General features: G+C 33.8%; 1 protein-coding gene across 1 annotated transcript in view; it reads right to left on the reverse strand.

The window, feature by feature from the left end:
* LOC132701359 (uncharacterized) overlaps positions 1 to 22890 on the reverse strand; it is a 165480-nt gene that overhangs the window by 46806 nt on the left and 95784 nt on the right. The window contains exons 11-13 of the mRNA XM_060669196.1: positions 21277 to 21382; positions 8307 to 8410; positions 2990 to 3096 (exon numbers count right to left, since the gene is read on the reverse strand). Of these exons, the coding sequence (XP_060525179.1) occupies positions 2990 to 3096; positions 8307 to 8410; positions 21277 to 21382 (317 nt within the window). The remainder of the gene's footprint in view (positions 1 to 2989; positions 3097 to 8306; positions 8411 to 21276; positions 21383 to 22890) is intronic.

The following is a 22890-nucleotide window of genomic DNA, read 5'->3' on the forward strand; positions in this document are numbered from 1 at the left end:
CCTTATTTTAAAATGTGGTTATTAGTTTCATCTTTCTCTGGCTTCTTATTCGGTTCATTCAACAACTTCGCTTTGATAAAGGCAAGATAGGTTTCTTTTCAAGCTTATTGTTTGATAAGTCCTCTACTGATTAAAGTTTCACCAGAAAGAAAGAAATATACCTGGCCCACCCCTGCCTGCTCACTCAGTTAGGAATAAATTTTTTTGTTAATAGCCTTCCCGATAACAATAGGTAATAACATAACATCGTTCAAGTTATATTGGAGAGGATCAGTCGAAAGCCTACACGATGAAGACTGTGACAGTCTATACTAAGTCTAGGATGATATCGTGCATTATCCATAATAATTAAAGACGGCACTAAAAAAAAATATAAGAAATACAAGTTGAGGCTATATCTTATATACCTTACTCTTTGCGGATATAAACAGATTCATTTCAAACTTTTCAATTCTACCGGTAACTAATTCTGAATGAATGACGTAAGAAGCTCCGACGCAATCCGGATAATTCGAGGAGTGGGGGAACGAAATTTATCGAGCAGATTACCTTTCCGTCGTTTGAAGGGGGAGATTTGTGTCCGCCTAACAAAATAAGCCTCTTACGAAAAATATTATTTATAATTCAACAAAAGACGGAACTCGATGTCTTAATTAATTAAAACGCGGAAAATTAATCGGCCAATTCGCGATTAAAATTTAAAAATTCCAAGGAAAATTGTCACTTTGTACCGCATTTCGCCGCATTTCCTATAGCAAAATTTCCGAATAATATTTGCTTTTAGAAGATAACTTCGAAACTCCGCCCCTCGGGGCGTGGCCTACCATTCAACTCCGCCCCTTGGGGCGTGACTTTAGATTTGACTCCACCTGCTGTCCTAACAAGCCACGCGCCAAAGGCCAGTTTTGAACTTCGCCATACTGCTGAGTAGATATAACCTATAAATTTCAGTCAGTGAGTGACTGACAATATGGAGCAGGGGTACCTGAAGGGTCACATTTCGGTCCCTTATTGTTTGCTATTTTCCTGTATGATATTGGCCAGTGCTTTTCAAACTCGTATTGTATTGTTGCAGAGAGATTAGTCAAATTTTGAAGAATAGTGTTGTCACTGTGTTTGTTTACAAAAAAAATACCACCTGAACTTTTAGGACTCTTTAAAAGACCTGGATGTAAATTGGATTCGAGGCTTCTTTTTGAGATGCACGTAGAACGGCCGGAGAGTGTACAACAAAAATTTGTAAATGCTCTAAATTATAGATTTAATAGGCAGAGACATTTTTTTAGTTATAGTGAACACCTTCGTTTCTATTGCATGCAGTCTTTGGAAAATCGTAGAACAAATTTTCCTATCGCTTTAGAAAAAAACTTATAACAGGGTAGAGAACGCGTTTCCGGATCTTGATCTATTTGCACTGAGCTTTGTAATTAGTTCTTAAACTAGTCCACTGGCAAAGTATTTCTTTTTTGTGATATTTTGTGCTTTCCTTGCGCGGCTACGTCTGTCTGAAGGAAAAACTTGTTAATAAATAAATGAAGCAACGAGATCGATAACATAGCAGCACAGTTTTTGCTATTGCATTCCAAGCGTTTAAGTGATTTTAAGATGTAAGAAAGTAGACTGAGGAGGAACCACGAAAGCGAGGGCTTTCATCTCCAAGAACCGATGAAATTGTGGACAGAATTCTGGATCTGGAACAGTTTAATTTGAACCGCACCACCACACCAATTGGGGAACAGAAAGAAAACTTTCGCGAAGCCAACAGGACTTTTTTTTAAAAACTTTTGAAATGTGGTCAGTGATGATTTGAATGTAAGGAAAGACAACAGTGTCGGGTGTAGGATTGCTCTGGGCCTCATTGCTATTGGAAGGTTGTGATGAAGTGTACTTTCTGATGGAACGCTTAATATCTTCAATGTGGAAATTAATAGATAGAAGAGCAGCGGTAAAATGTTTTATTTCTGGGTTCAGTGACTCGGGCTGAGTTACGAGAGAGCTGATAACCGATGATTTTTGGACCGGATGGTGATGTGACCATGCATTATAATATCGGTCTGTGTGCGTAGGGTTTGTGTAAACATAATGAACCAAGGTGTAGAGAACTTTCTTCTCAAAGGCTTCCATAAATTCATTCGCGGTGACTGGTGATAATGGAGAAAACACAGCTGTTCCTTATTAATTGTTCAGTGAAATAAACGGAATTAAGTACGAAACCATCAGTTTTCCATGGAAAAAATTTTAATATAGAATTGCCACAGAAGATGTTGGAGAACCAATGGACAATAGTTCGAAGGGATAATCCTGGTTTGTGAATCTTTGAGAGTCCGTAGAGAAGAGGAATTTGAAAGTCATGAGGTGAAAGACTTTTTCAAAGAGTCTGATACAGAAGAAGCCTTAATAACCGATTTAAGGTTGCCCTCCATAGATGACGTAGGATCTTTTTTAGATTCACCACCTTGCTAAGGGTAGCCATTTTTCCTGTTTCAATAAATTTTCTCACAACTTGAGTAGCTGTGGATCTTGTAATGGGCCATTCTCGATATTATAAGTTAAAAAATTCTAAGCTTCTTGAATCTATATCGAATAAAAATTAAAATTTCAAAGCTCAGAGTTTCATTTAGATGCGCCATATTCATTTTTTTTACGTCATTATGAGAATTTAAGAACCTTTCGCGTAATAGTTGCATACCCGCTCATTTCGAAATTAAATTTCTTGGTATATACATTTACATTTTGACCCACCAATTTTTTAAATTTATTCCAATTCAAATTGGCGTTTTCTATCACGCGCTGTTGACTGTCCTCTAAAATTCGGTTTCTAATTCCCGGCGTATTACGTCACGGGAAGATGCTTATCTCAAACAGGGGCGAGCACTATGCGCGAAATCCATTAACGTCGTCGTGTTTATCGAAGGAAATTAATATGACGTTGCAAGGCACCGCACAGTCGACCTTGTTTGGATAACCATTCCAAAAAACTTCCACTTACCTCGTTGGTGGTGGGCGTGGTGGTGTTGGGGGTGGTTCGTCGCTTCCCTCAGCGGTTCAGGGTTCAGCGAAAAACCGCCGCCATCTTCGACGGCGTCGCTCCACTTCCTGGGGAACACCAAACGGGGGCAAAGTTAATACGGACGCGGCGACGAGGTTAAACGAAATGTCAAATTTGACGGGTTAGATATCAAATACGCCAAAAAGTTTGGTAATTGACAAAAATGACGTGCTGGCGACAAAAGAAATATTAAAGTTTGTCAAAAATGGAACCTTCTGGCTTCTAGCGATTCTACTGGTATTCTCTTCATGAGCACAATTGAGCAAAAAGTTTGGAATGTGATAGAAGAGCGGAGAGGGAGAGAGTGAGGGGGGGAGGGAGGAGGGAGTGAGAAAAGAAGGGGGGGGGAGAGAGGGAGGGTTTTACAGGGATATGAAGGTAAAATTCGAAAGCGTCAGAGGACAGTTAACTGGTGTTCCAACCTTGGGTCATTTTGTTAATAATAATTTACTAGACAGGAGGGAAAAATGCGACAAAGAAATAATGAAAGTGTTTAGGAGTGGATTTGCAGGGAGGTGAATGCGATGTATGGGAGTTATCAGATTATGGCATCATTGCGACAGAAATTAAAAGACGAATATTGACAAGCGCATTTGTATTAAACATCTGTTCAAAATTCATTAAATTCGTCTAAAAAAAACAAAATAAACATTATTTTGACGGAACTTGACACCCAGTCAGGTTTAAAAAGAAAGCTTCATATGGACATGTCCCAATCGTCTTCACTTTCGAGATACAGGGTGGTAAAATATATATTTTTTAATAATGTATTATAATATTTTCTTCAAGTTAGGAAACAACTCTGTGAGTCGTTTATTATGTCTGCATTGTTATATTGTTGTATTGTTTTACCCCTGTTTAACCCTACTTCATCGTCAACGCCTTCAAAAAATACAAAATATGCAAAATATGACCACCTGTCCCACCCTAAAATAAAATTGTTGCAGTGGTTGAAAACTATATTAAAAATTATTATTAAAAATTATTCTTAGTCAGCATGACGCAGGAGGAGAGAGCAAGAGTTGTTTGATAAATATAACCCAACTAATCGATTTATTAGTCGCTAGCGATATTGATTTCGCATGCAATCCTCTAGTTAATACTATGCAAGACATATCCCATCACGATATCATGGATATCTTGTGATATTAAAATACAAAAGATCCGATTTTAAGTGACTTTAAGACAGTTTTCTGCATAGCATTTTCCCAAAACAACTTTTACTCCATGGACATTTTGATATGACTTGAGGTGTATTTTTTATGTCGCCACTCTTGTGTTTAATTTTCCTTCAAAGACGGTAATTAATATATCTAATTATACCTAGTAAGTTTTTAAGAAATAGCCTGTACCTACTTTAAAAGGTACTAATCATAACGCTTTATAGGTTAAAGAAATGCGAACAATTATACTATTTATTTGTTGATAAATCGAACTCGCTGAAGTTCAATTCAGTTTCAATTAACCTCTGAACAACCCAAACAAGACGATTCAACAACAACCAAAGAAGGAGGATTCCAGAATATTTGTAAATAGTATTACTGTAGCTTGTGCAAGTTTCTTTGAATAAATAAATAAATAAAACTAACATAAAAAAATAAATAAACACCGTCTCGGAAGTTTTATAAAAAGTATTACAGTGGCCCGTGGGAGTTTCTTTGACAAATTGAGTTCTTTGTTAGTTGCAAAACTTTAAAGCCAAAGAGTTAAATTAAAAAAAAAACTTATGAATGTTGAAGGCTTTATTACATGAAACGCCCAACAGCTTGACGGTATATTTTTTGATCACTTTGAATGATTTTGTCGATAGGTTTTTATTTAAAAAAAAAATCAATTTTTTTGGCTCGGTCCGGTTTATTGCCAAGCTCTTGTATATACAATGGCCATAAGCCATAATTTGCATGCGAAAGCACTATACAGTAGCGTGCGGCCGTTTTATGTTACGATCCACCCGACTGCGCCACTATGCGATAACGGATTATTACAACATTTTCTTTTCCGACGTCGCGTTCTTCACAATTTCGTGTGTATAAACCACGAAACTTTCGCAATCCTTAATAGGGAAGTAAACCCTTTTAATATTCCCCCGGAAAACGTATCGCGGTGTGTTCCGGGTTGGGGCGTAATTAAAACGCCCTTAATGGACGAAAAAATGGCTAATTAAACGGAATCGTGATTTTGCACCGCCAAGCGGCACTAAAGGTTCGATTCGTTAAAAATATATAACGGGATAATCATCAAACGGTTTAAATATTTGAAAAAAAAAAACTAGAAAACGGACAGCTGTAGGAAATCGCCTTAATGTTTCGTCTTAATTATTATCATTAATTCATAATTCAGTAAGAATACCATAGGAAAATTTCTAAAAAACAATTAAACTAAATCACGGAAAACTCAAAAATCCGGAGTCTACAAGTTGAAATGTCGATCCTATCTCAAAATTTATATCGAACAAACATGTAGAACATTTAAGAAATAGATTAACGAACGTAAAAATCGAATTTCGAATTCTAACTACGCCATTCAATTGAATTCAAATTTACATTTTCGGTTCTAACTTAATTGTGCCATAAAAAATATTTACTTACACAGCACATTGCTAAGAGTATAATTGTATTCTTAATTTTGCAAATAAACGACCACAGGCTACTGTAATACTTTTTATAAAACTTCTGGCTTCCTCCTGCGTCGGTTTTTCTTGACATCTTCGATCCGTCAAAGACAAAACTCCACTTGAGACGCCAGGAGTTTACAGCATTCCACGCATATGCGGCAAAGAATACGTCGGACAGACCGGACGAACACAATCACGAAACCGATCATAAAACTAAAATTCTTGCATCGGAGTTCGAATTGGTAACGCTTTGTCACTGCCACAAAACGTGCCTAGTGGTGTTCCCCAGGGATCGGTGCTAGGACCAGTGCTATTCTCAGTGTACACTGTGGATTTGCTCTCCAGCATTGATTCTCTGATTGAAAATCACATGCGGAGAGACTTGAATAATATTTCCAAGTGGTATTCGATTTGGCTATTGCCGCTGAATGCTCAAAAGTGCTCTGCGCTGCATGTTGGCAAGAACAATGCCGGTGGAAACTATGTGTCAAGTGTCGATATAAATTTATTTTTTATTTGTTGTCCAGTTATTGTGAATTTATACACATTGTATATCTAGATTTAGTATATTATGACGTTATATACAATTTTATGTTAGCGTATACTCAATTTAATTTTTTTTCCTTTGTATGACTTGCTACAAACAATGACCTTGTAAAGTAGTCAATAAACCATCTATCTATCTGTCACCAATATGGGAATCAGTCGTCCGAGACGGTGTTTATGTCCCTCATTTATCTACGCCCTCAAACAATATATACGTAGGTACAGTTTCAGTCAAGCTCTGATGAAGCCGACGTTAGCTGGATCGTCTCAACAAAAACCGACGCAGGAGTTTTATAAAAGTTTCATAAAAAGGGGTTTATATTTCCTAAAATTGCCATTGTCATTGTCATTCTTTGTTCCAAATTTACTTACTGGCACCGGTAGAGGAGTTCTAAACTATAAGGTTGTTCGGAAAGTCATTTCGTTTTTTCCCGTCAGAGGACTTAATTACGTTTTTTCGAAACCAACTTCACACTTAAGCCGCATAACCATTTGAGAGCTGATATTGCAAGGCTTGTGTGTGAAAAAGTTCTATTAATTCTACGCAGTAGTTTTTGGTTGGTGCCCTTTTAAATATGGAGAGCAATAAGCAGCATTTTCGTCATATTTTACTTTTTTACTTCAGAAAAGGTAAAAATGCTGTCCAAGCGAGAAAAAAATTGACGGATGTGTATGGAGAAGGCGTGTTAACAGTACGTCAGTGCCAGAACTGGTTTGCAAAATTTCGATCCGGCAATTTTGATGTCGAAGATGCACCACGGTCTGGAAGGCCGGTCGAAGCTGACAAAGATGCGATAAAGGCATCAGTTGATGCAAATCGGCGAATAACCACACGAGAGATCGGTGAGAGATTAAATTTGTCGAATTCGACTGTTTATGGCCATTTGAAAGGCATGGGCTTAACCTCGAAGCTCGATGTGTCGGTGCCCCGTGTCCTTACGGAGCGAAATTTGTGTCGTCGCGTTGACGTGTGTGATTCGCTCCTCAAACGTCAAGAAAATGATCCATTTTTGAAGCGGATTATTACTGGGGACGAAAAATGGGTTGTATACAACAATGTTAAACGCAAGAGGTCATGGAGCGGAAAAGATGAACCGGCTCAAAGCGTGTCAAAAGCCAACATTCACCAAAAAAAGGTGATGCTCTCCGTTTGGTGGGATGTCAAAGGAATCGTTTTTTTTGAGCTTTTGCCGGACAATACAACGATTAATTCAGAAGTCTATTGTCATCAACTGGACAAATTGAATGATTCACTTAAAGAGAAGAGGCCCGAATTAATCAACAGGAAGGGTGTAGTGTTCCACCAGGATAATGCGAGACCTCACACAAGTTTGGTCACTCGCCAAAAACTTTTACAGCTTGAATGGGACGTACTGCAACATCAACCATATTCTCCAGATCTGGCGCCTTCCGACTACTATTTGTTCCGGTCCCTGCAAAATTTTTTGGATGGCAAAACCTTTACCTCAAATGAAGATGTCAAAAACCACCTGAACCAGTTTTTTGCCAGCAAGGACCAAAACTTTTATGATGCTGCCAGAAAGATGGCAAAAGGTGTTGGACCAGAATGGCCAATATATAATTTAATAAAATATTTATTCATTATACGAAAACTGTCTTTCATGTTCCCCAAAAAAAACGAAATGACTTTCCGAACAACCCAATAGATTGCTCCGCAGAGTGGATGTTCTCTTCATTTCATTTATTTGTAAATTATTTTTACTTTTGATTAATAACGTCATATTATTAATATTTTGATGGCACCCGTGAACCTTGTTAATTTGATAAAGACGCGGTGTTGTCGAAACAATTGTCATGTAAAAATATATAATTTCGTGAAAATCTGAACTTTAGTAAAAGCCACCACCGAATTAAATCTTGGCAGCAAAGGGCAAAATGGACAATTCAGCCAGTTCAATTTTTTGAACACTCTCATAACTATATTTTGCAACTTTTGTCGGGCCTCTATAGAAGAAGAAGAAGAAGACATAATTAAGTAATTCAGTCCGATCAACGAGCAGACAATTATTCTAGGAGCAACAGCGGGTAGAGTGAAAAAGGGGGAGGGATTCTATGCTAATTTAATGGCGTGCTCACCTGACCAAATCTTCTTGGCACTCCGACAGGTGGGGCGTCGAAGTAGCCTTGACCCTTCGGTCGACCTCCAAAGGCGACCTGTTCCGGCGACCCTCGTGCAAGGGCTGAAACAACATTAAAACATCGACCATGAAGACCATGAAATATATCAGCATCCAATACAATTATCATCTCGATATAAAACTTTCACAAATTGCTTCATCAGCCTCAATTTGATAGGCAAGATTTTTTCACTGAAAACCAAAAGGGGGATAATTAAAAGTATATTCCAAGTGTTACAAAGTTTGATTCAGTTATTTCTGAATGTACCGAAAACACACCTTTTAAATGTTTTTTTTTCGTTTTAGTATTAAGAATATTTTTTCTCAATTTCCAAAAAATTCAAAATTCACTTCAATTTTTTATCCTCCCCTTTCCATATTAATTTTTGGCTGAAATTTAAACCGTTAGGGATGTATATTTATTCCTTTTTTTTGGCTTTTATCAAAAACAATTAACCTGTATATCAAAAATTGGAGTTTGGGAGGAATGAAATTCAAAATTAAATCAAAGGCAACTATTCCGGACGTTTTCTTTTGAAAAATGTTTAAACTAAATATCTGGGTTATTTAGTTAAAAAGTATGTTTTTGATACACTGAAAAAGAAATGAATCAAAATTTATGAGAATTTTCGTGAAAATGAGAAAAAAAAGCACGCACATTGAAAAAAAAAACTAAAAAGTGGATCTCGTATTTAGGAAAAAAAGTTCGAAAAGAAAAAAATTACAGGAGAATGACCACGAACAAACACAAAAAATTATACGTAATATAGTGTCATGTTTTATAGTCTAAAATTAATTTTAATTTTTCTGTTCACTTTCTCACGTTTCAAATAACGTTCTGGCGTAAATTGACAATGTAATTATTCGTATTTCGTATATTAATTAGGCAAGGAATGTAAAAATGTTAATATTGAAAATAAGAGAAAAAAATTTTTCGCGAACCTGAATTACATTTTTTGTTTATATAAGTTTTGAGAAATTGAGACAAAAACTGTTAAAACTGAAAAGAAAAGAAAAAAAATTTAAAAAGTATGTTTTTGATACACTGAAAAAGAAATGAATCAAAATTTATGATAATTTTCGTGAAAATGAGAAAAAAAAGCATTCACATTGAAAAAAAAAAAAGCTAAAAAGTGGATCTCGAATTTAGGAAAAAAAGTTCGAAAAGAAAAAATTACAGGAGAATGACCACGATCAAACACAAAAAATTATACGTAATATAGTGTCATGTTTTATACTCTAAAATTAATTTTAATTTTTCTGTTCGCTTTCTCACGTTTCAAATAACGTTCTGGCGTAAATTGACAATGTAATTATTCGTATTTCGTATATTAATTAGGCATGGAATGTAAAACAAAAAACAAACAGCTTGTGTAAGTAAAATTTCCGATAAACAACGAGATTGCGTAATAAACAAAGGAGACAGACGGACCTTTCCTTTCATCTGTTGAACAGGGCCATTTTTAAAATTCACTTAATACAGGCTACATTAAATGCTTTTTCCTGTCAACAGTGAAATAGTAAAAATAAATATTAAAACATGTTTTATAAAAAATATTTAAAAAATCGGTTGTTTTTGGAAATACCGAAAAATTTTATTGGCAAAACTTTTTTGTCCAATTTTCAAGAAAATCGGACTTTTTGTCAAGTTTCAAGTTGATGTTTGCTGACGACCTGCGATTGTGTATTATAGTATTTTATATACAGTGAACTCCGTTTATAACGTACATGGGACATAACGTACTTCCGGGTATTACGTGCATATTTTACTGGTCCGGAAAATACTGTTGATTTTTCATCGGATATTACGTACCATATATAACTTCTACTACGGTTATTAAGTAGAATATTTTCATTATTAATTCCATTCTATTGTGTTGGTACTTTTCTCTAAATTAGAATAAAATTAAATTATTCTTTATGTTTTTGATTGCTTTCTTCTTTCCCTCTGGGAAGATAAATCAGTCGTTACTTACAGATACTGATTTCGCTGGTGATTTTACCTTGCGAATTTTATCCTTTTCCTCTGTGTTCGGATGTATAAATATGTAATAGATATCGAAAAGACTCCTTTTGCTGTTCTTCGAGCTGTAGTGAAATACGGTAGAATCAGCAATTATTCTTGAAGCTTCGCTGGCAGTTAAAATCAAAATTGCTTACTTACATACGGCTGATTGCTTTAAAGTCAATTTCGTACCCCTGATATTATCAGGGGTATGACTTTTTTATTCTCATAGTTGGAAAAAAACCAAAACATTAATAATATTTCTAGGCACTATGACAAAACCAAACGCTTTTAAAGTATAGAACTTCCATATGATGCTACCTCTTCAATTTTAAGATTTGTGTTTGTCTCTTTTTGGTAAGGTTCTTTGTAATTCCGTTTATATAAATAAAAAAAAAGATGTGTACTATAACATAATTTTAGATTGTATCCCTTTCTGAAGAAGGTCATAGAAGACCGAAACGTCAATATATGGACAAAAAATTATATATATATATATATATATATATATATATATATATATATATATATATATATATATATATATATATATATATATATATATATATATATATATATATATATATATATATATATCTCCTGCAGACGTTTCGCCAAAATCTCACTTGGCATCTTCAATGCTCGCGCTCCGAAAACACTTCGAACACTGGCACTGACACTTCGCAGTGTTTTCGGAGCGCGAGCATTGAAGATGCCAAGTGAGATTTTGGCGAAACGTCTGCAGGATTCCAGTCGGATGCAGGATTCCAGCCGGAGTTCAACGAGCGAACGGATGATATCCCGGAATATAGTGTCATCACATTTTACCATCCGTGAATCAATACGTGAGAATATATATATATATATATATATATATATATATATATATATATATATATATATATATATATATATATATATATACAGGGTTTTTCACTTAAAACTCCGCACGCCAATAAGTCCAAAACGAAAAGAAATATTTAATTTATGTAAAAAGTAGTCAAAGTTTGGGGTCAAGTAGATATTTCCTAAAGTTTAAAAAATTCGACGCCTGCAAAGAGCTGGGCGTCGCGACGCGTCGAAAAATTATTCGATTACAGAGACTTTGGAAATACGCGCATACAAAAGTACATATTATTTAAAAACTTTTTTGTTATTTACTCAAACTTATTTACTTTACCCGTTTCTAAGTTATACCGATTTAAAGTAAACATTTCTTGATTAATAAAAAATGTGATTAACGCTTATTTTTACAAGTATGCCATGAATGTTAGTTACTATGGCAACCATTGTTATCGCAGTTGTCTTAAATGCAATTACAAACAATAGATTTCAACTATTTTAGTATGATTTTATTTATTATTTTTTATCGATTTAGTTCTGATAACATGATAAATAAATGAAAAAACAGTAAAATACCTACAAGTTAATAACCAAAATTATTATTGCAATTAACTAAATAATAAGACATTTCAAAAATTTTGTTCAAAATTATCTCCATCTGCTCGAACACAACTATCAAAAACTTTTAGCAGATGAGCTTGGGTCACTTGTAGGAGAGTCCTTCTTGTGATAGCGGCACACGCTGCACTAATTTTGTTAATGAGATCAGCCATATCTTCGATAGGTTCTTCATAGATAACGTTTTTTAGGTAGCCCCAAAGAAAATAATCTGGTGGTGTAATGTCCGGGGACCTCGCCGGCCACCTTACCGGTCCATTAGTACCAAACCATCTATTGAGATATTCTCGGTTCAAATACCTCGTTACTATTTGGGCATTATGTGCAGGCGCTCCATCCTGCTGTAGCCACATATTCATTCTAGTGTCAAGAGGCACTTCTTCTAATAGTTCCGGAAGTGTAGTTTGAAGAAATCTTAAATAGCGATCTGCATTTAAAGTTCCTTCGTAAAAGTAAGGTCCAAGAAGGAATCCATTTAATATGCCGCACCAAACATTGATACTAAAAATTCGTTGGTTACCTCTTTCTGTAATCCAACGAGGATGGTTTTCGGACCAAAAACGACAGTTGTGTCTATTAACGATTCCATTATTTTGAAATCGACTTTCGTCGCTCCATAAAATTTTCGAGAGAAAATTTGCATCTTGGCTATACAAATCGGACAATGTCGCTAAGAAATACATTCTTCCAGCATAATCGCCTAGTTCTAGTTTATGAACTAGTTTACTTTTGTACGGGTGAAAAGAGTTTCTATGTAGAATTCTCCACGAAGAACTTATGGTAACACCGGTATTTTCTTTTATCTATGATAGGGATATCTTGGGGTTATTATCAACCTGCTGAATTACAGCAGCAGTATTTTCCTCATTTGTAGCCGTCCTGTTCCTATCTCTTTTAGGTTTTATGAAGCTGCCATATTCTCTTAAGTTTTTACATAAACTTGAAAAGGTTTTTGCATCGGGGACTCTTCTATGCGGATAACGCCGTGCGTAAACTCTTTTTGCTTCTCTACAATTGCATCTGCATTCTCCAAACACCAGTAACATGTCTACTTTTTCCTTATTGCTAAATTGCACCATTTTCACATAATAATTCTTAGTTTTTTTTAAACCAAACAAATTTGGATATTTCTTGTGACAAAATGTGACAATTTTTTGATACAGCAATAACAACTTACGTTTGTAATTGCACTTAAAACAACTGCGATAACAATGGTTGCCATAGTAACTAACATTCATGGCATACTTGTAAAAATAAGCGTTAATCACATTTTTTATTAATCAAGAAATGTTTACTTTAAATCGGTATAACTTAGAAACGGGTAAAGTAAATAAGTTTGAGTAAATAACAAAAAAGTTTTTAAATAATATGTACTTTTGTATGCGCGTATTTCCAAAGTCTCTGCAATCGAATAATTTTTCGACGCGTCGCGACGCCCAGCTCTTTGCAGGCGTCGAATTTTTTAAACTTTAGGAAATATCTACTTGACCCCAAACTTTGGCTACTTTTTACATAAATTAAATATTTCTTTTCGTTTTGGACTTATTGGCGTGCGGAGTTTTAAGTGAAAAACCCTATATATATAAGCGTACTTCCACTTTTTTTTTTCGGCTCCATAGAGAGTTCACTGAATTTTGTAATATATACTATAAATATTAAACAATAAAAAGCGGTATATAAAAATTACATACGCTAAAATACACCACCATGTTGCGAAGTCACATTCTAATTCTTCCTTTGACTGATGATGAAGGGGAAGGTGGGGGTGCGCTCGCAGGGCCGTACCGCCGATATTTGCTTACGCCCGAATATTCCACGGGGCATAAAAAATATCATCAAAATTTCAAACAGCCTGTGCTTTTATTCCGCATAGAGGTGCTGTTATTATTATTATTTTCCAGCGTTAAAATTCCAATTAACTTTTCGGCATGTTTACATTTTTCGTCACGGCTATTCGAAAATATTATTTAAAGCGTATGTCATCGTGAATTTTATAGAGAAATAGTAAAACCTACAAAAATAAAGTTTAATGCGGGCTTCTTGTATCGATTGATGCGGTGCTGGAAAATGCTGATTAAAAATGATTTTTTTTTTACATGAACGGAATCTCGAATTTACTAAATAAAACCTCAATTTATTATTGAGCATGTCAAATTATAAAAAAAATAATTATTTATGTTAATTCCTTTTTTTCAATAGCATCGAAAAAAAATTATACCACCTTGGTCACTACTGCTGAGGAATAACTATGTAACCCTGTAAAAAAGAATAAAAAATCTTTTTTGAGAGAAATAATTCACCTTTCATGTAGTTATTTGATGCTTGTCGGCATGGCCAGGAATCCCTTATGAGAATGATGGTCCGATCCAGTAGAAAATTTAGTTCGACAATAACCACCTAACCAAAACTGACGTTACTATTCTGTGCATGCTAATTTAGCATAATTTAATGGATCTTTGACTAGGATACAGTTGATGGTTACGCATAATTAGTACCTAATTAAAATCAGCTTATTTCTGGCGTATTTTTCTAAATAAATATATTCGGTCAGTATGTATTTCTAGATTATTAAAAGAATTTAATTTATCTTTATTATTTCAAATGTGAAAATAACTCTTATAAATGCCAATAACTCGAAAGCAAACGAAATAAAATATAATTATAATCAAAATAACGTGATCTGTTGATTACTGAAAAAATAGACATACAATTTAAAAAAAATATCTGTACTTTTACTTTTTACTGTCACTCTTTTGCATTTTATATATTTTAACCTGTACAACATGACAGATAGACATATAGATAGACAGATAGAAGATAGACCTTCTAGATATATCTATCTATATCAAAGTTCCACCATTTGTGAGATTAATTGAATTTTATGCCAAAACTGTACGCTTATATAATACGACCAAAAATATAGTGCATTTCTTCCAGTAAGTACGTATTTATGTACTTGATTCTCGAGCTTTGACTCTGCGGGGCTGTTTTCACTGGATAGTTCAAAGTGCCTGTCGATTAACAACATTCTTCTTATTGTATTTTTGTGTCTCATACATGGTTCTTCGATTTGTAAAGACTATAGATTATATTTGCGGTAAATAAGAGATCGTCATAAGAATACAGATAAATATATATGAGAATCCTACAATTAAACATGTTCTGAACGTTTTTTTAAATGACATACTATATTATTATTATATTTAATATTTTCTATATGTAGAAATGAAATGAAATAGAACGTAATAAATTGTACTGGATGTTCTATAAGGGGCACCAGTATTGAAGTATTAAACCGTAAGCAAAGATAATCGCTTGTAAAAGCAGTATATTTCTGGTCGAAGTATAATAGGATATGCGCTTCGGTGGTCTGTGTTAACATATAAAAAATAAATAAATACAAGGTGAACAGAAAGTGATATTAAACATTTAAATGAAAAAATATCTATTTTTTTGTTCCCAAATAGAAACAACCCATTTTTTAAAATTCTATCGTATTTCGCTTTTTTGAAAAAGGGTTACTTGCACAAGGTCGCCTTCGCTCAAAACGTTTTTTATTAAAAATCCCGAAACATAATGTAACGCTCGTAAATGCCATCGACATCTTTAAAAACAATCCAAACACCCTGTATACGCGAAAATAGCATATTTAAAAGTTTAAATCAATACGAGAAACGTCTGTATTAAACTTTTTTTGTAGGTCGTTTCCAGAATCGTATTTTTTTTGTTTTATCCGTATTTGTGTTATCACTTTTTTATAGCAGGCACCCTACATCTCGAACACATTTTTATATTAAATCCACCCGAGGGAAGAAATCAATCTATTCATTTCGGTAAATTAAAAAAGTTCCAAACTCTCGCGAGAAGGTGCGCCCCAGAAACCTTAGGAATCCTCGGAGGGGATAACGTCCACAAGCTACCGCCACACTTTTTTAACTCCCGAAAAAGAAAAACAACACAAAGGCGACGAAAAAGCGGTCGCGAGATATAAAAGAAACCGAATTTCACGCCCGTAGTTTAAACAATTCCCGACCGAACAGACCGACTATCGAACATTGACTATGTATTTGGGTGTCGCACGGTAGACGATTCAATTACCAGTGGCGCGCTTGCTGCCTGAAGAAAGTCGAAACTATATACCGCCAAGGTTAAGGTGTCCGGATCAGCTCGCCGAGGCCGGTCAAAAACAAATACAATTTCCGCATCAGTAGAAGTCTTCTTCTTCTGATGCTGGTTCAATATAATTTCGTTCATTTTGCGGTTTTCCTACATCTACAGCAGTAGAAGGCTTCTTCAACTAATCACTACTGTTTCAATATTAATTAATTCACGTTATTCACTTCATTTTACCGTTAAATAATATAGATAATACGGTTTTTCTACATCTAGAGCACTAGAAGGCTTCGTTTACTGGCCATGGCTATTTCAATATCATTTCTTTAATTTTATTCATTTCATTTTACTATTAAATTCTACATCTACATCTACAGCAGTAGAAGGCTTTTTCTACCAATCACGACTGTTTCAATATTATTTAATTCATTTACCGTTAAATAATATAGATATTACGGGTTTTCTACATCTACACTAGCACTAGAAGGCTTCTTTTACTGGCCATGGCTATTTCAATATATTTTTTTTTTATTTTATTAATTTCATTTTACTATTAAATAATTTAGATCTTGTAGTTTTTCTACACCTACACCAGTAGAAGGTTCCTTCTACTGAGCATCTGATTACAGTTTTTTACTGTTAAATAATATAGAGATTGCAATTTTTCTACATCTACAGCAGTAGAAGGCTCCTTCTACCAATCACGACCGTTTCAATATTACTTAATTCATTTTACTGTTAAATAATATAGATATTACGGGTTTTCTAAATCTACATCACTAGAAGGCTTCTATTGCTGGTCATGGCTATTTCAATATCAATTGTTTAAATTTATTAATTTCATTTTACTATTAAATAATATAGATTTTGTAGTTTTTCTACAAATACACCAGTAGAAGGTTCCTTCTACTGAGCATCTGATTACAGTTTTTTACTGTTAAATAATACAGATATTGCAATTTTTCTACATCTACAGCAGTAGAAGGCTTCTTCTATCAATCACGACTGTTTCAATATTATTTAATTCATTTACCGTTAAATAATATACATATTACGGGTTTTCTACATCTACACTAGCACTAGAAGGCTTCTTTTACTGGTCATGGCTATTTCAATATCATTTTTTTTTATTTTATTAATTTCATTTTACTATTAAATAATTTAGATCTTGTAGTTTTTCTACAAATACACCAGTAGAAGGTTCCTTCTACTGAGCATCTGATTACAGTTTTTTACTGTTAAATAATATAAAGATTGCAATTTTTCTACATCTACAACAGTAGAAGGCTCCTTCTACCAATCACGACCGTTTCAATATTACTTAATTCATTTTACTGTTAAATAATATAGATATTACGGGTTTTCTACATCTACATCACTAGAAGGCTTCTATTGCTGGTCATGGCTATTTCAATATCATTTGTTTAATTTTATTCATTTCATTTTCCTAATAAATAATATAGATTTTGTAGTTTTTCTACACCTACACCAGTAGAAGGTTCCTTCTACTGAGCATCTGATTACAGTTTTTTACTGTTAAATAATATAGAGATTGCAATTTTTCTACATCTACAACAGTAGAAGGCTTCTTCTACAAATCACGACCGTTTCAATATTATTTAATTCATTTTACTGTTAAATAATATAGATATTACGGGTTTTCTACATCTACATCACTAGAAGGCTTCTATTGCTGGTCATGGCTATTTCAATATCATTTGTTTAATTTTATTCATTTCATTTTCCTAATAAATAATATAGACTTTACGGTTTTTTTTAAATCTACACCAGTAGAAGGTTCTTTCTGCTAAGCATCTGATTACAGTTTTTTACTGTTAAATAATATAGGTATTGCAATTTTTCTACATCTTCTTCATTTCATTTTACTATTATGTAATATAGATATTGCGATTCTTCTACATCTATAGCAGTAGAAGGTTTCATCTGCTGAGGATATGATTCTAGTTTTTTACTGTTAAATAATCAAATAATATAGATAATGAGATTTTTCTACATTTACTTCATTTCATTTTACTAGATATTACAGTTTTTCTACATCTGCAGCACTAGAAGGCTTCTTTTACTGGTTATGGCTATTTCAATATCATTTCTTTAATTTTATTCATCACATTTAACTGTTAAACAATACAGATATTGCGATTTTTCTACATCTACACCTGTAGAAGGTTCCTTCTACTGAGAATCTGATTCTAGTTATTTAGTTCTACGCCAGTAGAAGGTTTCTTCTTTCTTCTACGAACAATTTGAAACAATTACATACATAGGAGACCCTAGCGAAAAAGTTCCAAACCTTTGTCAAAATGTGGTTTAAAAATAGCTTTCATAACTAACGACAGAATAGGAAAATTTTTCAAAAATAATAAAACGAAATGTCCAAAACATCAAAAATTAGGTGTGTACAGGTTGAAATGCGGATCTTGTCCTAAAATTTATATTGGACACACAGAAGAAAAACATTAACGAACATAAAAGAGCGTTTAAAAACAATAGTCTAAATACTAATTATTTCACATGCTTAAATACAGAAAAACACATTTTTGAAGACAATTTTGATATTTTACATACAGCCACAAAAAGCCATGGAGATTAACAAAATGAGACATTCAAATGTATTGCTTAACGATCAAGTAGATTTAAATACCACTTCTTTATTGAACTTAAATTCTCACAACAACATTAATTAAGGTTTTACGGTCATTTTTCGGTATATATAGTAGCAGGTAGTTTGTAAATATTACATTTGATAAAGACACGGTGTTGTCGAAACAATTGTCATGTGAAAATATATAATTTCGTGAAAATCTGAACTTTTAGTTCTCATTTATTTTGATGTCTCACTTTCCAGATATCTGGCACTTTTCACTTCTCAGGCACGAGCTTTGCTAACTGTTCTATGGGAATACCCTCAGACCTTTGTTCCTTGTTCCTTGGGCGTTTCTAATAGCAAGTTTAATATTGGTCTCTTCGGTTGATGTCTTGAATCCTCTTGACCTTGGGTTAAAAATCAATAGCCACTTTTCAACAGAGGGACCTCCTATTACAGTATCAACTTAAACAATTGTTAAATAAACGTGTAAAAAAAAATGTTTTTCATCGTCACGTAACATAAATTTCGCGTGGCGCGCCACTGGTAGCCGCCGTCGAAATCATATACACACACATGCAATTAGGCACATTCTTTTGTAAAATGTTGGTCGATTTAGAAACGACATCGTAAATTGCGTGAGTGCGGTGCTAATCGAGCCGCACGCGTATACAGTGTGTGCTACAGAAAATGGTTCCAATCAGATTTTTATTAACGCCGGCAGACGTGGAAATTTTGTAAGTGCTTGTTATTTTAAGGATATAAAATTGCCAAATTAATTAGTTTTTTGTTTCTGAGTCTTCTTTTTTTTATTTTTTTGTTCAAAAGTTCCCACTCTCAATAAATTTTGATGATTTTAGTAACAGCGTTATATGGTTGACAGACGGGAACACCAGTAAGTTTCCAAACTTTCATAACACCAAAATCAAAAATAATAAAAAATAGTTACTCTACTTTGTTTCTTTCATATTCAGGCTGGGAAATTTTGGTGCTGCCCTTGTATTTAGTAAACCATAATAAGTTTATATTTATGATGATACATCTTCATCATCAGAGCCAAAATTGGAACTGCTTTTTCTTCTCCTTCTTCTTCCTGGTGTGCCTATCCGTCCCAGATATTGGCGGTAAGCAAAGCGACCTGAACTTTATTGACTGCTGCTCTGAATAATTCTCGTGTTCGCAGGGAAAACCAAGTTCTAAGCTTTTTCAACCAGTACATTCTATGTCTGCCAGGTCTTCTTCTGTCCAAGAGCATCAACTGAAGCAGACCATCTCCCTTTTGGTTCCTACCAGAAAATGATCCTTCGTCTGCCTGTTATATCAGTTCCCAGTATTCCATAATTATATTTTTTGTATGTCTTATACAACTGATACAATTTTCTTTGGTAACTATCTGGCCTTCCAAACAGATTCTACTGCAGTATCAACGTGTCTTTTTTTTTAAATATTTTGCACTGAATCCACATTATTGGCATTAAATATACCACGGCAGCATACGGCAAGATTATTTGTAATTTTTGACAATTTTTAACAATTCACATTTTAGACGATTTACTTTACAGGCGTTTGATAATTTTATCGGTTCTCGTCGATGCAATTGGTACACTTTCACTTTAAACTAGAATCTTAATGCTTCAATTTTAAATTCAAATTCAATTTTAAATTAATTAAATTTAATTAATTTTTTTTAGTATACTTTCAAAGCAAGTTATTATACACACTCAATGTACACCGTGTGCCAAATATAACGACCCACTATAAGATCTGGAAACCCATAGGAGATACGAATAATAGTTTCGTACAAGTTTCTTGGACTCTCTTAAACATTTAAAATATTATAATTTTCTTTATACAGGGTGCAATTTTGCAATTTTATATGGAACACCCTGTATATTCTTTAAGAAACTCTTATTCAAATTTTGTACAGTTTAGGCAGAAATTGAAATTATGGGCTCTATAGGTTTTATTCGTATATCTGCAATATTATATCTTTAAAAGAAGTAGTATCATGTGTTTGCTATTTACAAAATACCTAATATTGCCAACAAGTGGGCAGCTTTAAATTCAACAGGAATTTAAATATAAGAAAAATTACAAACTTACCTTATTTTTTGTCCTAGAATTGATATCTGAATAAAAATATAGGGTGGTCCATTTGAAAATCTTGACATTTTGTTAATTGAATACGCCAAAAAGGCACCACCTATTTGGGACACTCTGTATCAGGTGAGACGCATCTGTCAAACTGATTGTGTAGTGCATCATCTCCTTAGTCTGTGGTTAAAATCTCGTTGCAATACCTGGACCAGTAGCGTCACAACACAATTTTATACGGGGCAATCAAAATATGAAAAAAAAAACACTCTCAATTTTTGCCTGAACTATGCAAAACGTGAATAGAAATGTCTTAAAATAGCGACCTTTATTTTAACCAAGGATTCGAAAAATGTCGATATATATAGGTAGTTCCATTTGAAATCACAAAGTTGATGTTGGGACACCCTGTATCAACAAAATTATAATATTTTAAAACTTTAGGAGAGTTCAAGAAACTTATGTGCGAAACTTTTTTTCGTATCTCCTATGGGTGTACTTTACTCGATATATTTTCCGCACTTGTATGGCGTCCGTCCTGTATACAAGCGCGCTTAATCGACTTTTCATGTAGCGAGGAAGTTGAACGAGCGACAATTTTCTTTTCGTTTCTTCGGTACACGATAGACAAGAGAAAAAAATTAGACTTACCGTTACGGGAGCGGTGCGGACCGCTTCCGGAGTCGGAATTTTCCGGGAAAATCCGGGCGACGAGTCCGGACTGTCCGCGTCGCTTCGTTGCGTCGGAATTTCCGCCCTGCAACGAAATTCCAAATTTACCCCATTTTCCGATAACGATAACGATCTCTTTTAACCCATCAAGTCCCAGTGGTGCGTTAATGCACCACCCATTCTATGATTTTTTTTGTCACATCCAGGAAATATTAATATATTTTTAATAAAAAAATAAAATTTATCGTCTCTTAGTATAGTTTATGGATTTCTCAAATTACTCTTTGTGGGAAAAATTCAAATAATGAAATTATATTAAAATATGTTTATTTTTATTACTACCTAATTGTTTCAATAAAAAAATAAAATCTACGTTTTTTTGGTTTAGTTCAGTCCGTTATTTTTTCAACCGTTAGAAAAATGTCAAAAATAATCATTAAAAACTTTTTTTTTTCTCAGGTAAAAAGGTTTCAAGTATCTTCCAAAAAAACGTTTTCCATTGCATTCCAAATTAATCGTTTCTGGGAAAAGTTGCAATAATGAAATTATATTAAAGTTTAACATTTACATAAAACGTAGAAAAAATAATAAAAATAATAAATAACAAAAACTCCTAAATTGTATTATTTGAAAATAGCCGTTTAACATCTGTCTCTTTTAGATATTTTATTTTTTTGCACTATGATTTTTTTTTAACTGTGATAAATCCATTTATACTAAAAAATAAAAACTTCAACACTATTTTTAGGGAACTATTTAGAAAAGCGTATCTTTTTTTGTAAAAATTGATAATGTAAATACTAAATATTAACAAAATGCTAGTTCAAAGCGCTTTGCCTGAAGTTTCTCAGGCTCAGAACTAAAAGAAAATTGTATCAGGAAAAATAATTTTGCCATAGAGTGACATTGTTTAGCACTAATTAACCCTACAAGGTCCCCTTCAAGTACGTCGCTGCGGCATCAGTGTTCTTACAAACGGTTTGGGGGGGGGGGGATACTCGGGGTGATCGATTAGTGTCGAATAAAAATCTGTGAGGCTCAACTCGGTTCTACATTAAAAAGCGCTTTAAAAGAAATTAATGGAATATTCAGCGGTCGCGGAAAAAGAAGGTACTCTTCGAGAAAAACCCGATAATTAAATCAAAATTAAAAGGGGGCGCCCTCTCCCGACCTTAATTGACTCGAAAAAGAAAACATTGGCGAACAATATATTTTTTTTTTGCAAAATGCGGATAAAAATTAGATAAATTAGATAAATTTAGGTGCGATTTCGCAATTTTCTATTTTTTGGTTAGTGTTTTCTTCTTCGTTGGCATTTACATTAAATGGAAACCAATGAAAAAAAGTAGATAATAACAATACGCATAACAAACAACTTTTCAGGGGCGATAAATAGCGATAAATCATCGATAAAACGATGTAAATCATCAATAAGCTGTGCTAAATCCCCGTATTTTTTTCATGCCGCAACCCAAAGTCTCTTTTTGTCAATCAATCAAAATTCACGCAACAAAATTCGAAATTAAAAAAGATACTAGATAAATAATCCAATAAATCTACGAGGATCGTCCAATTAGTGCCGGAAAATAAATA

Source organism: Cylas formicarius, unplaced genomic scaffold (genome assembly GCF_029955315.1).
Source record: "Cylas formicarius isolate icCylForm1 unplaced genomic scaffold, icCylForm1.1 PGA_scaffold_4__25_contigs__length_36172078, whole genome shotgun sequence".
In the NCBI taxonomy this organism is placed as follows: domain Eukaryota; kingdom Metazoa; phylum Arthropoda; class Insecta; order Coleoptera; family Brentidae; genus Cylas; species Cylas formicarius.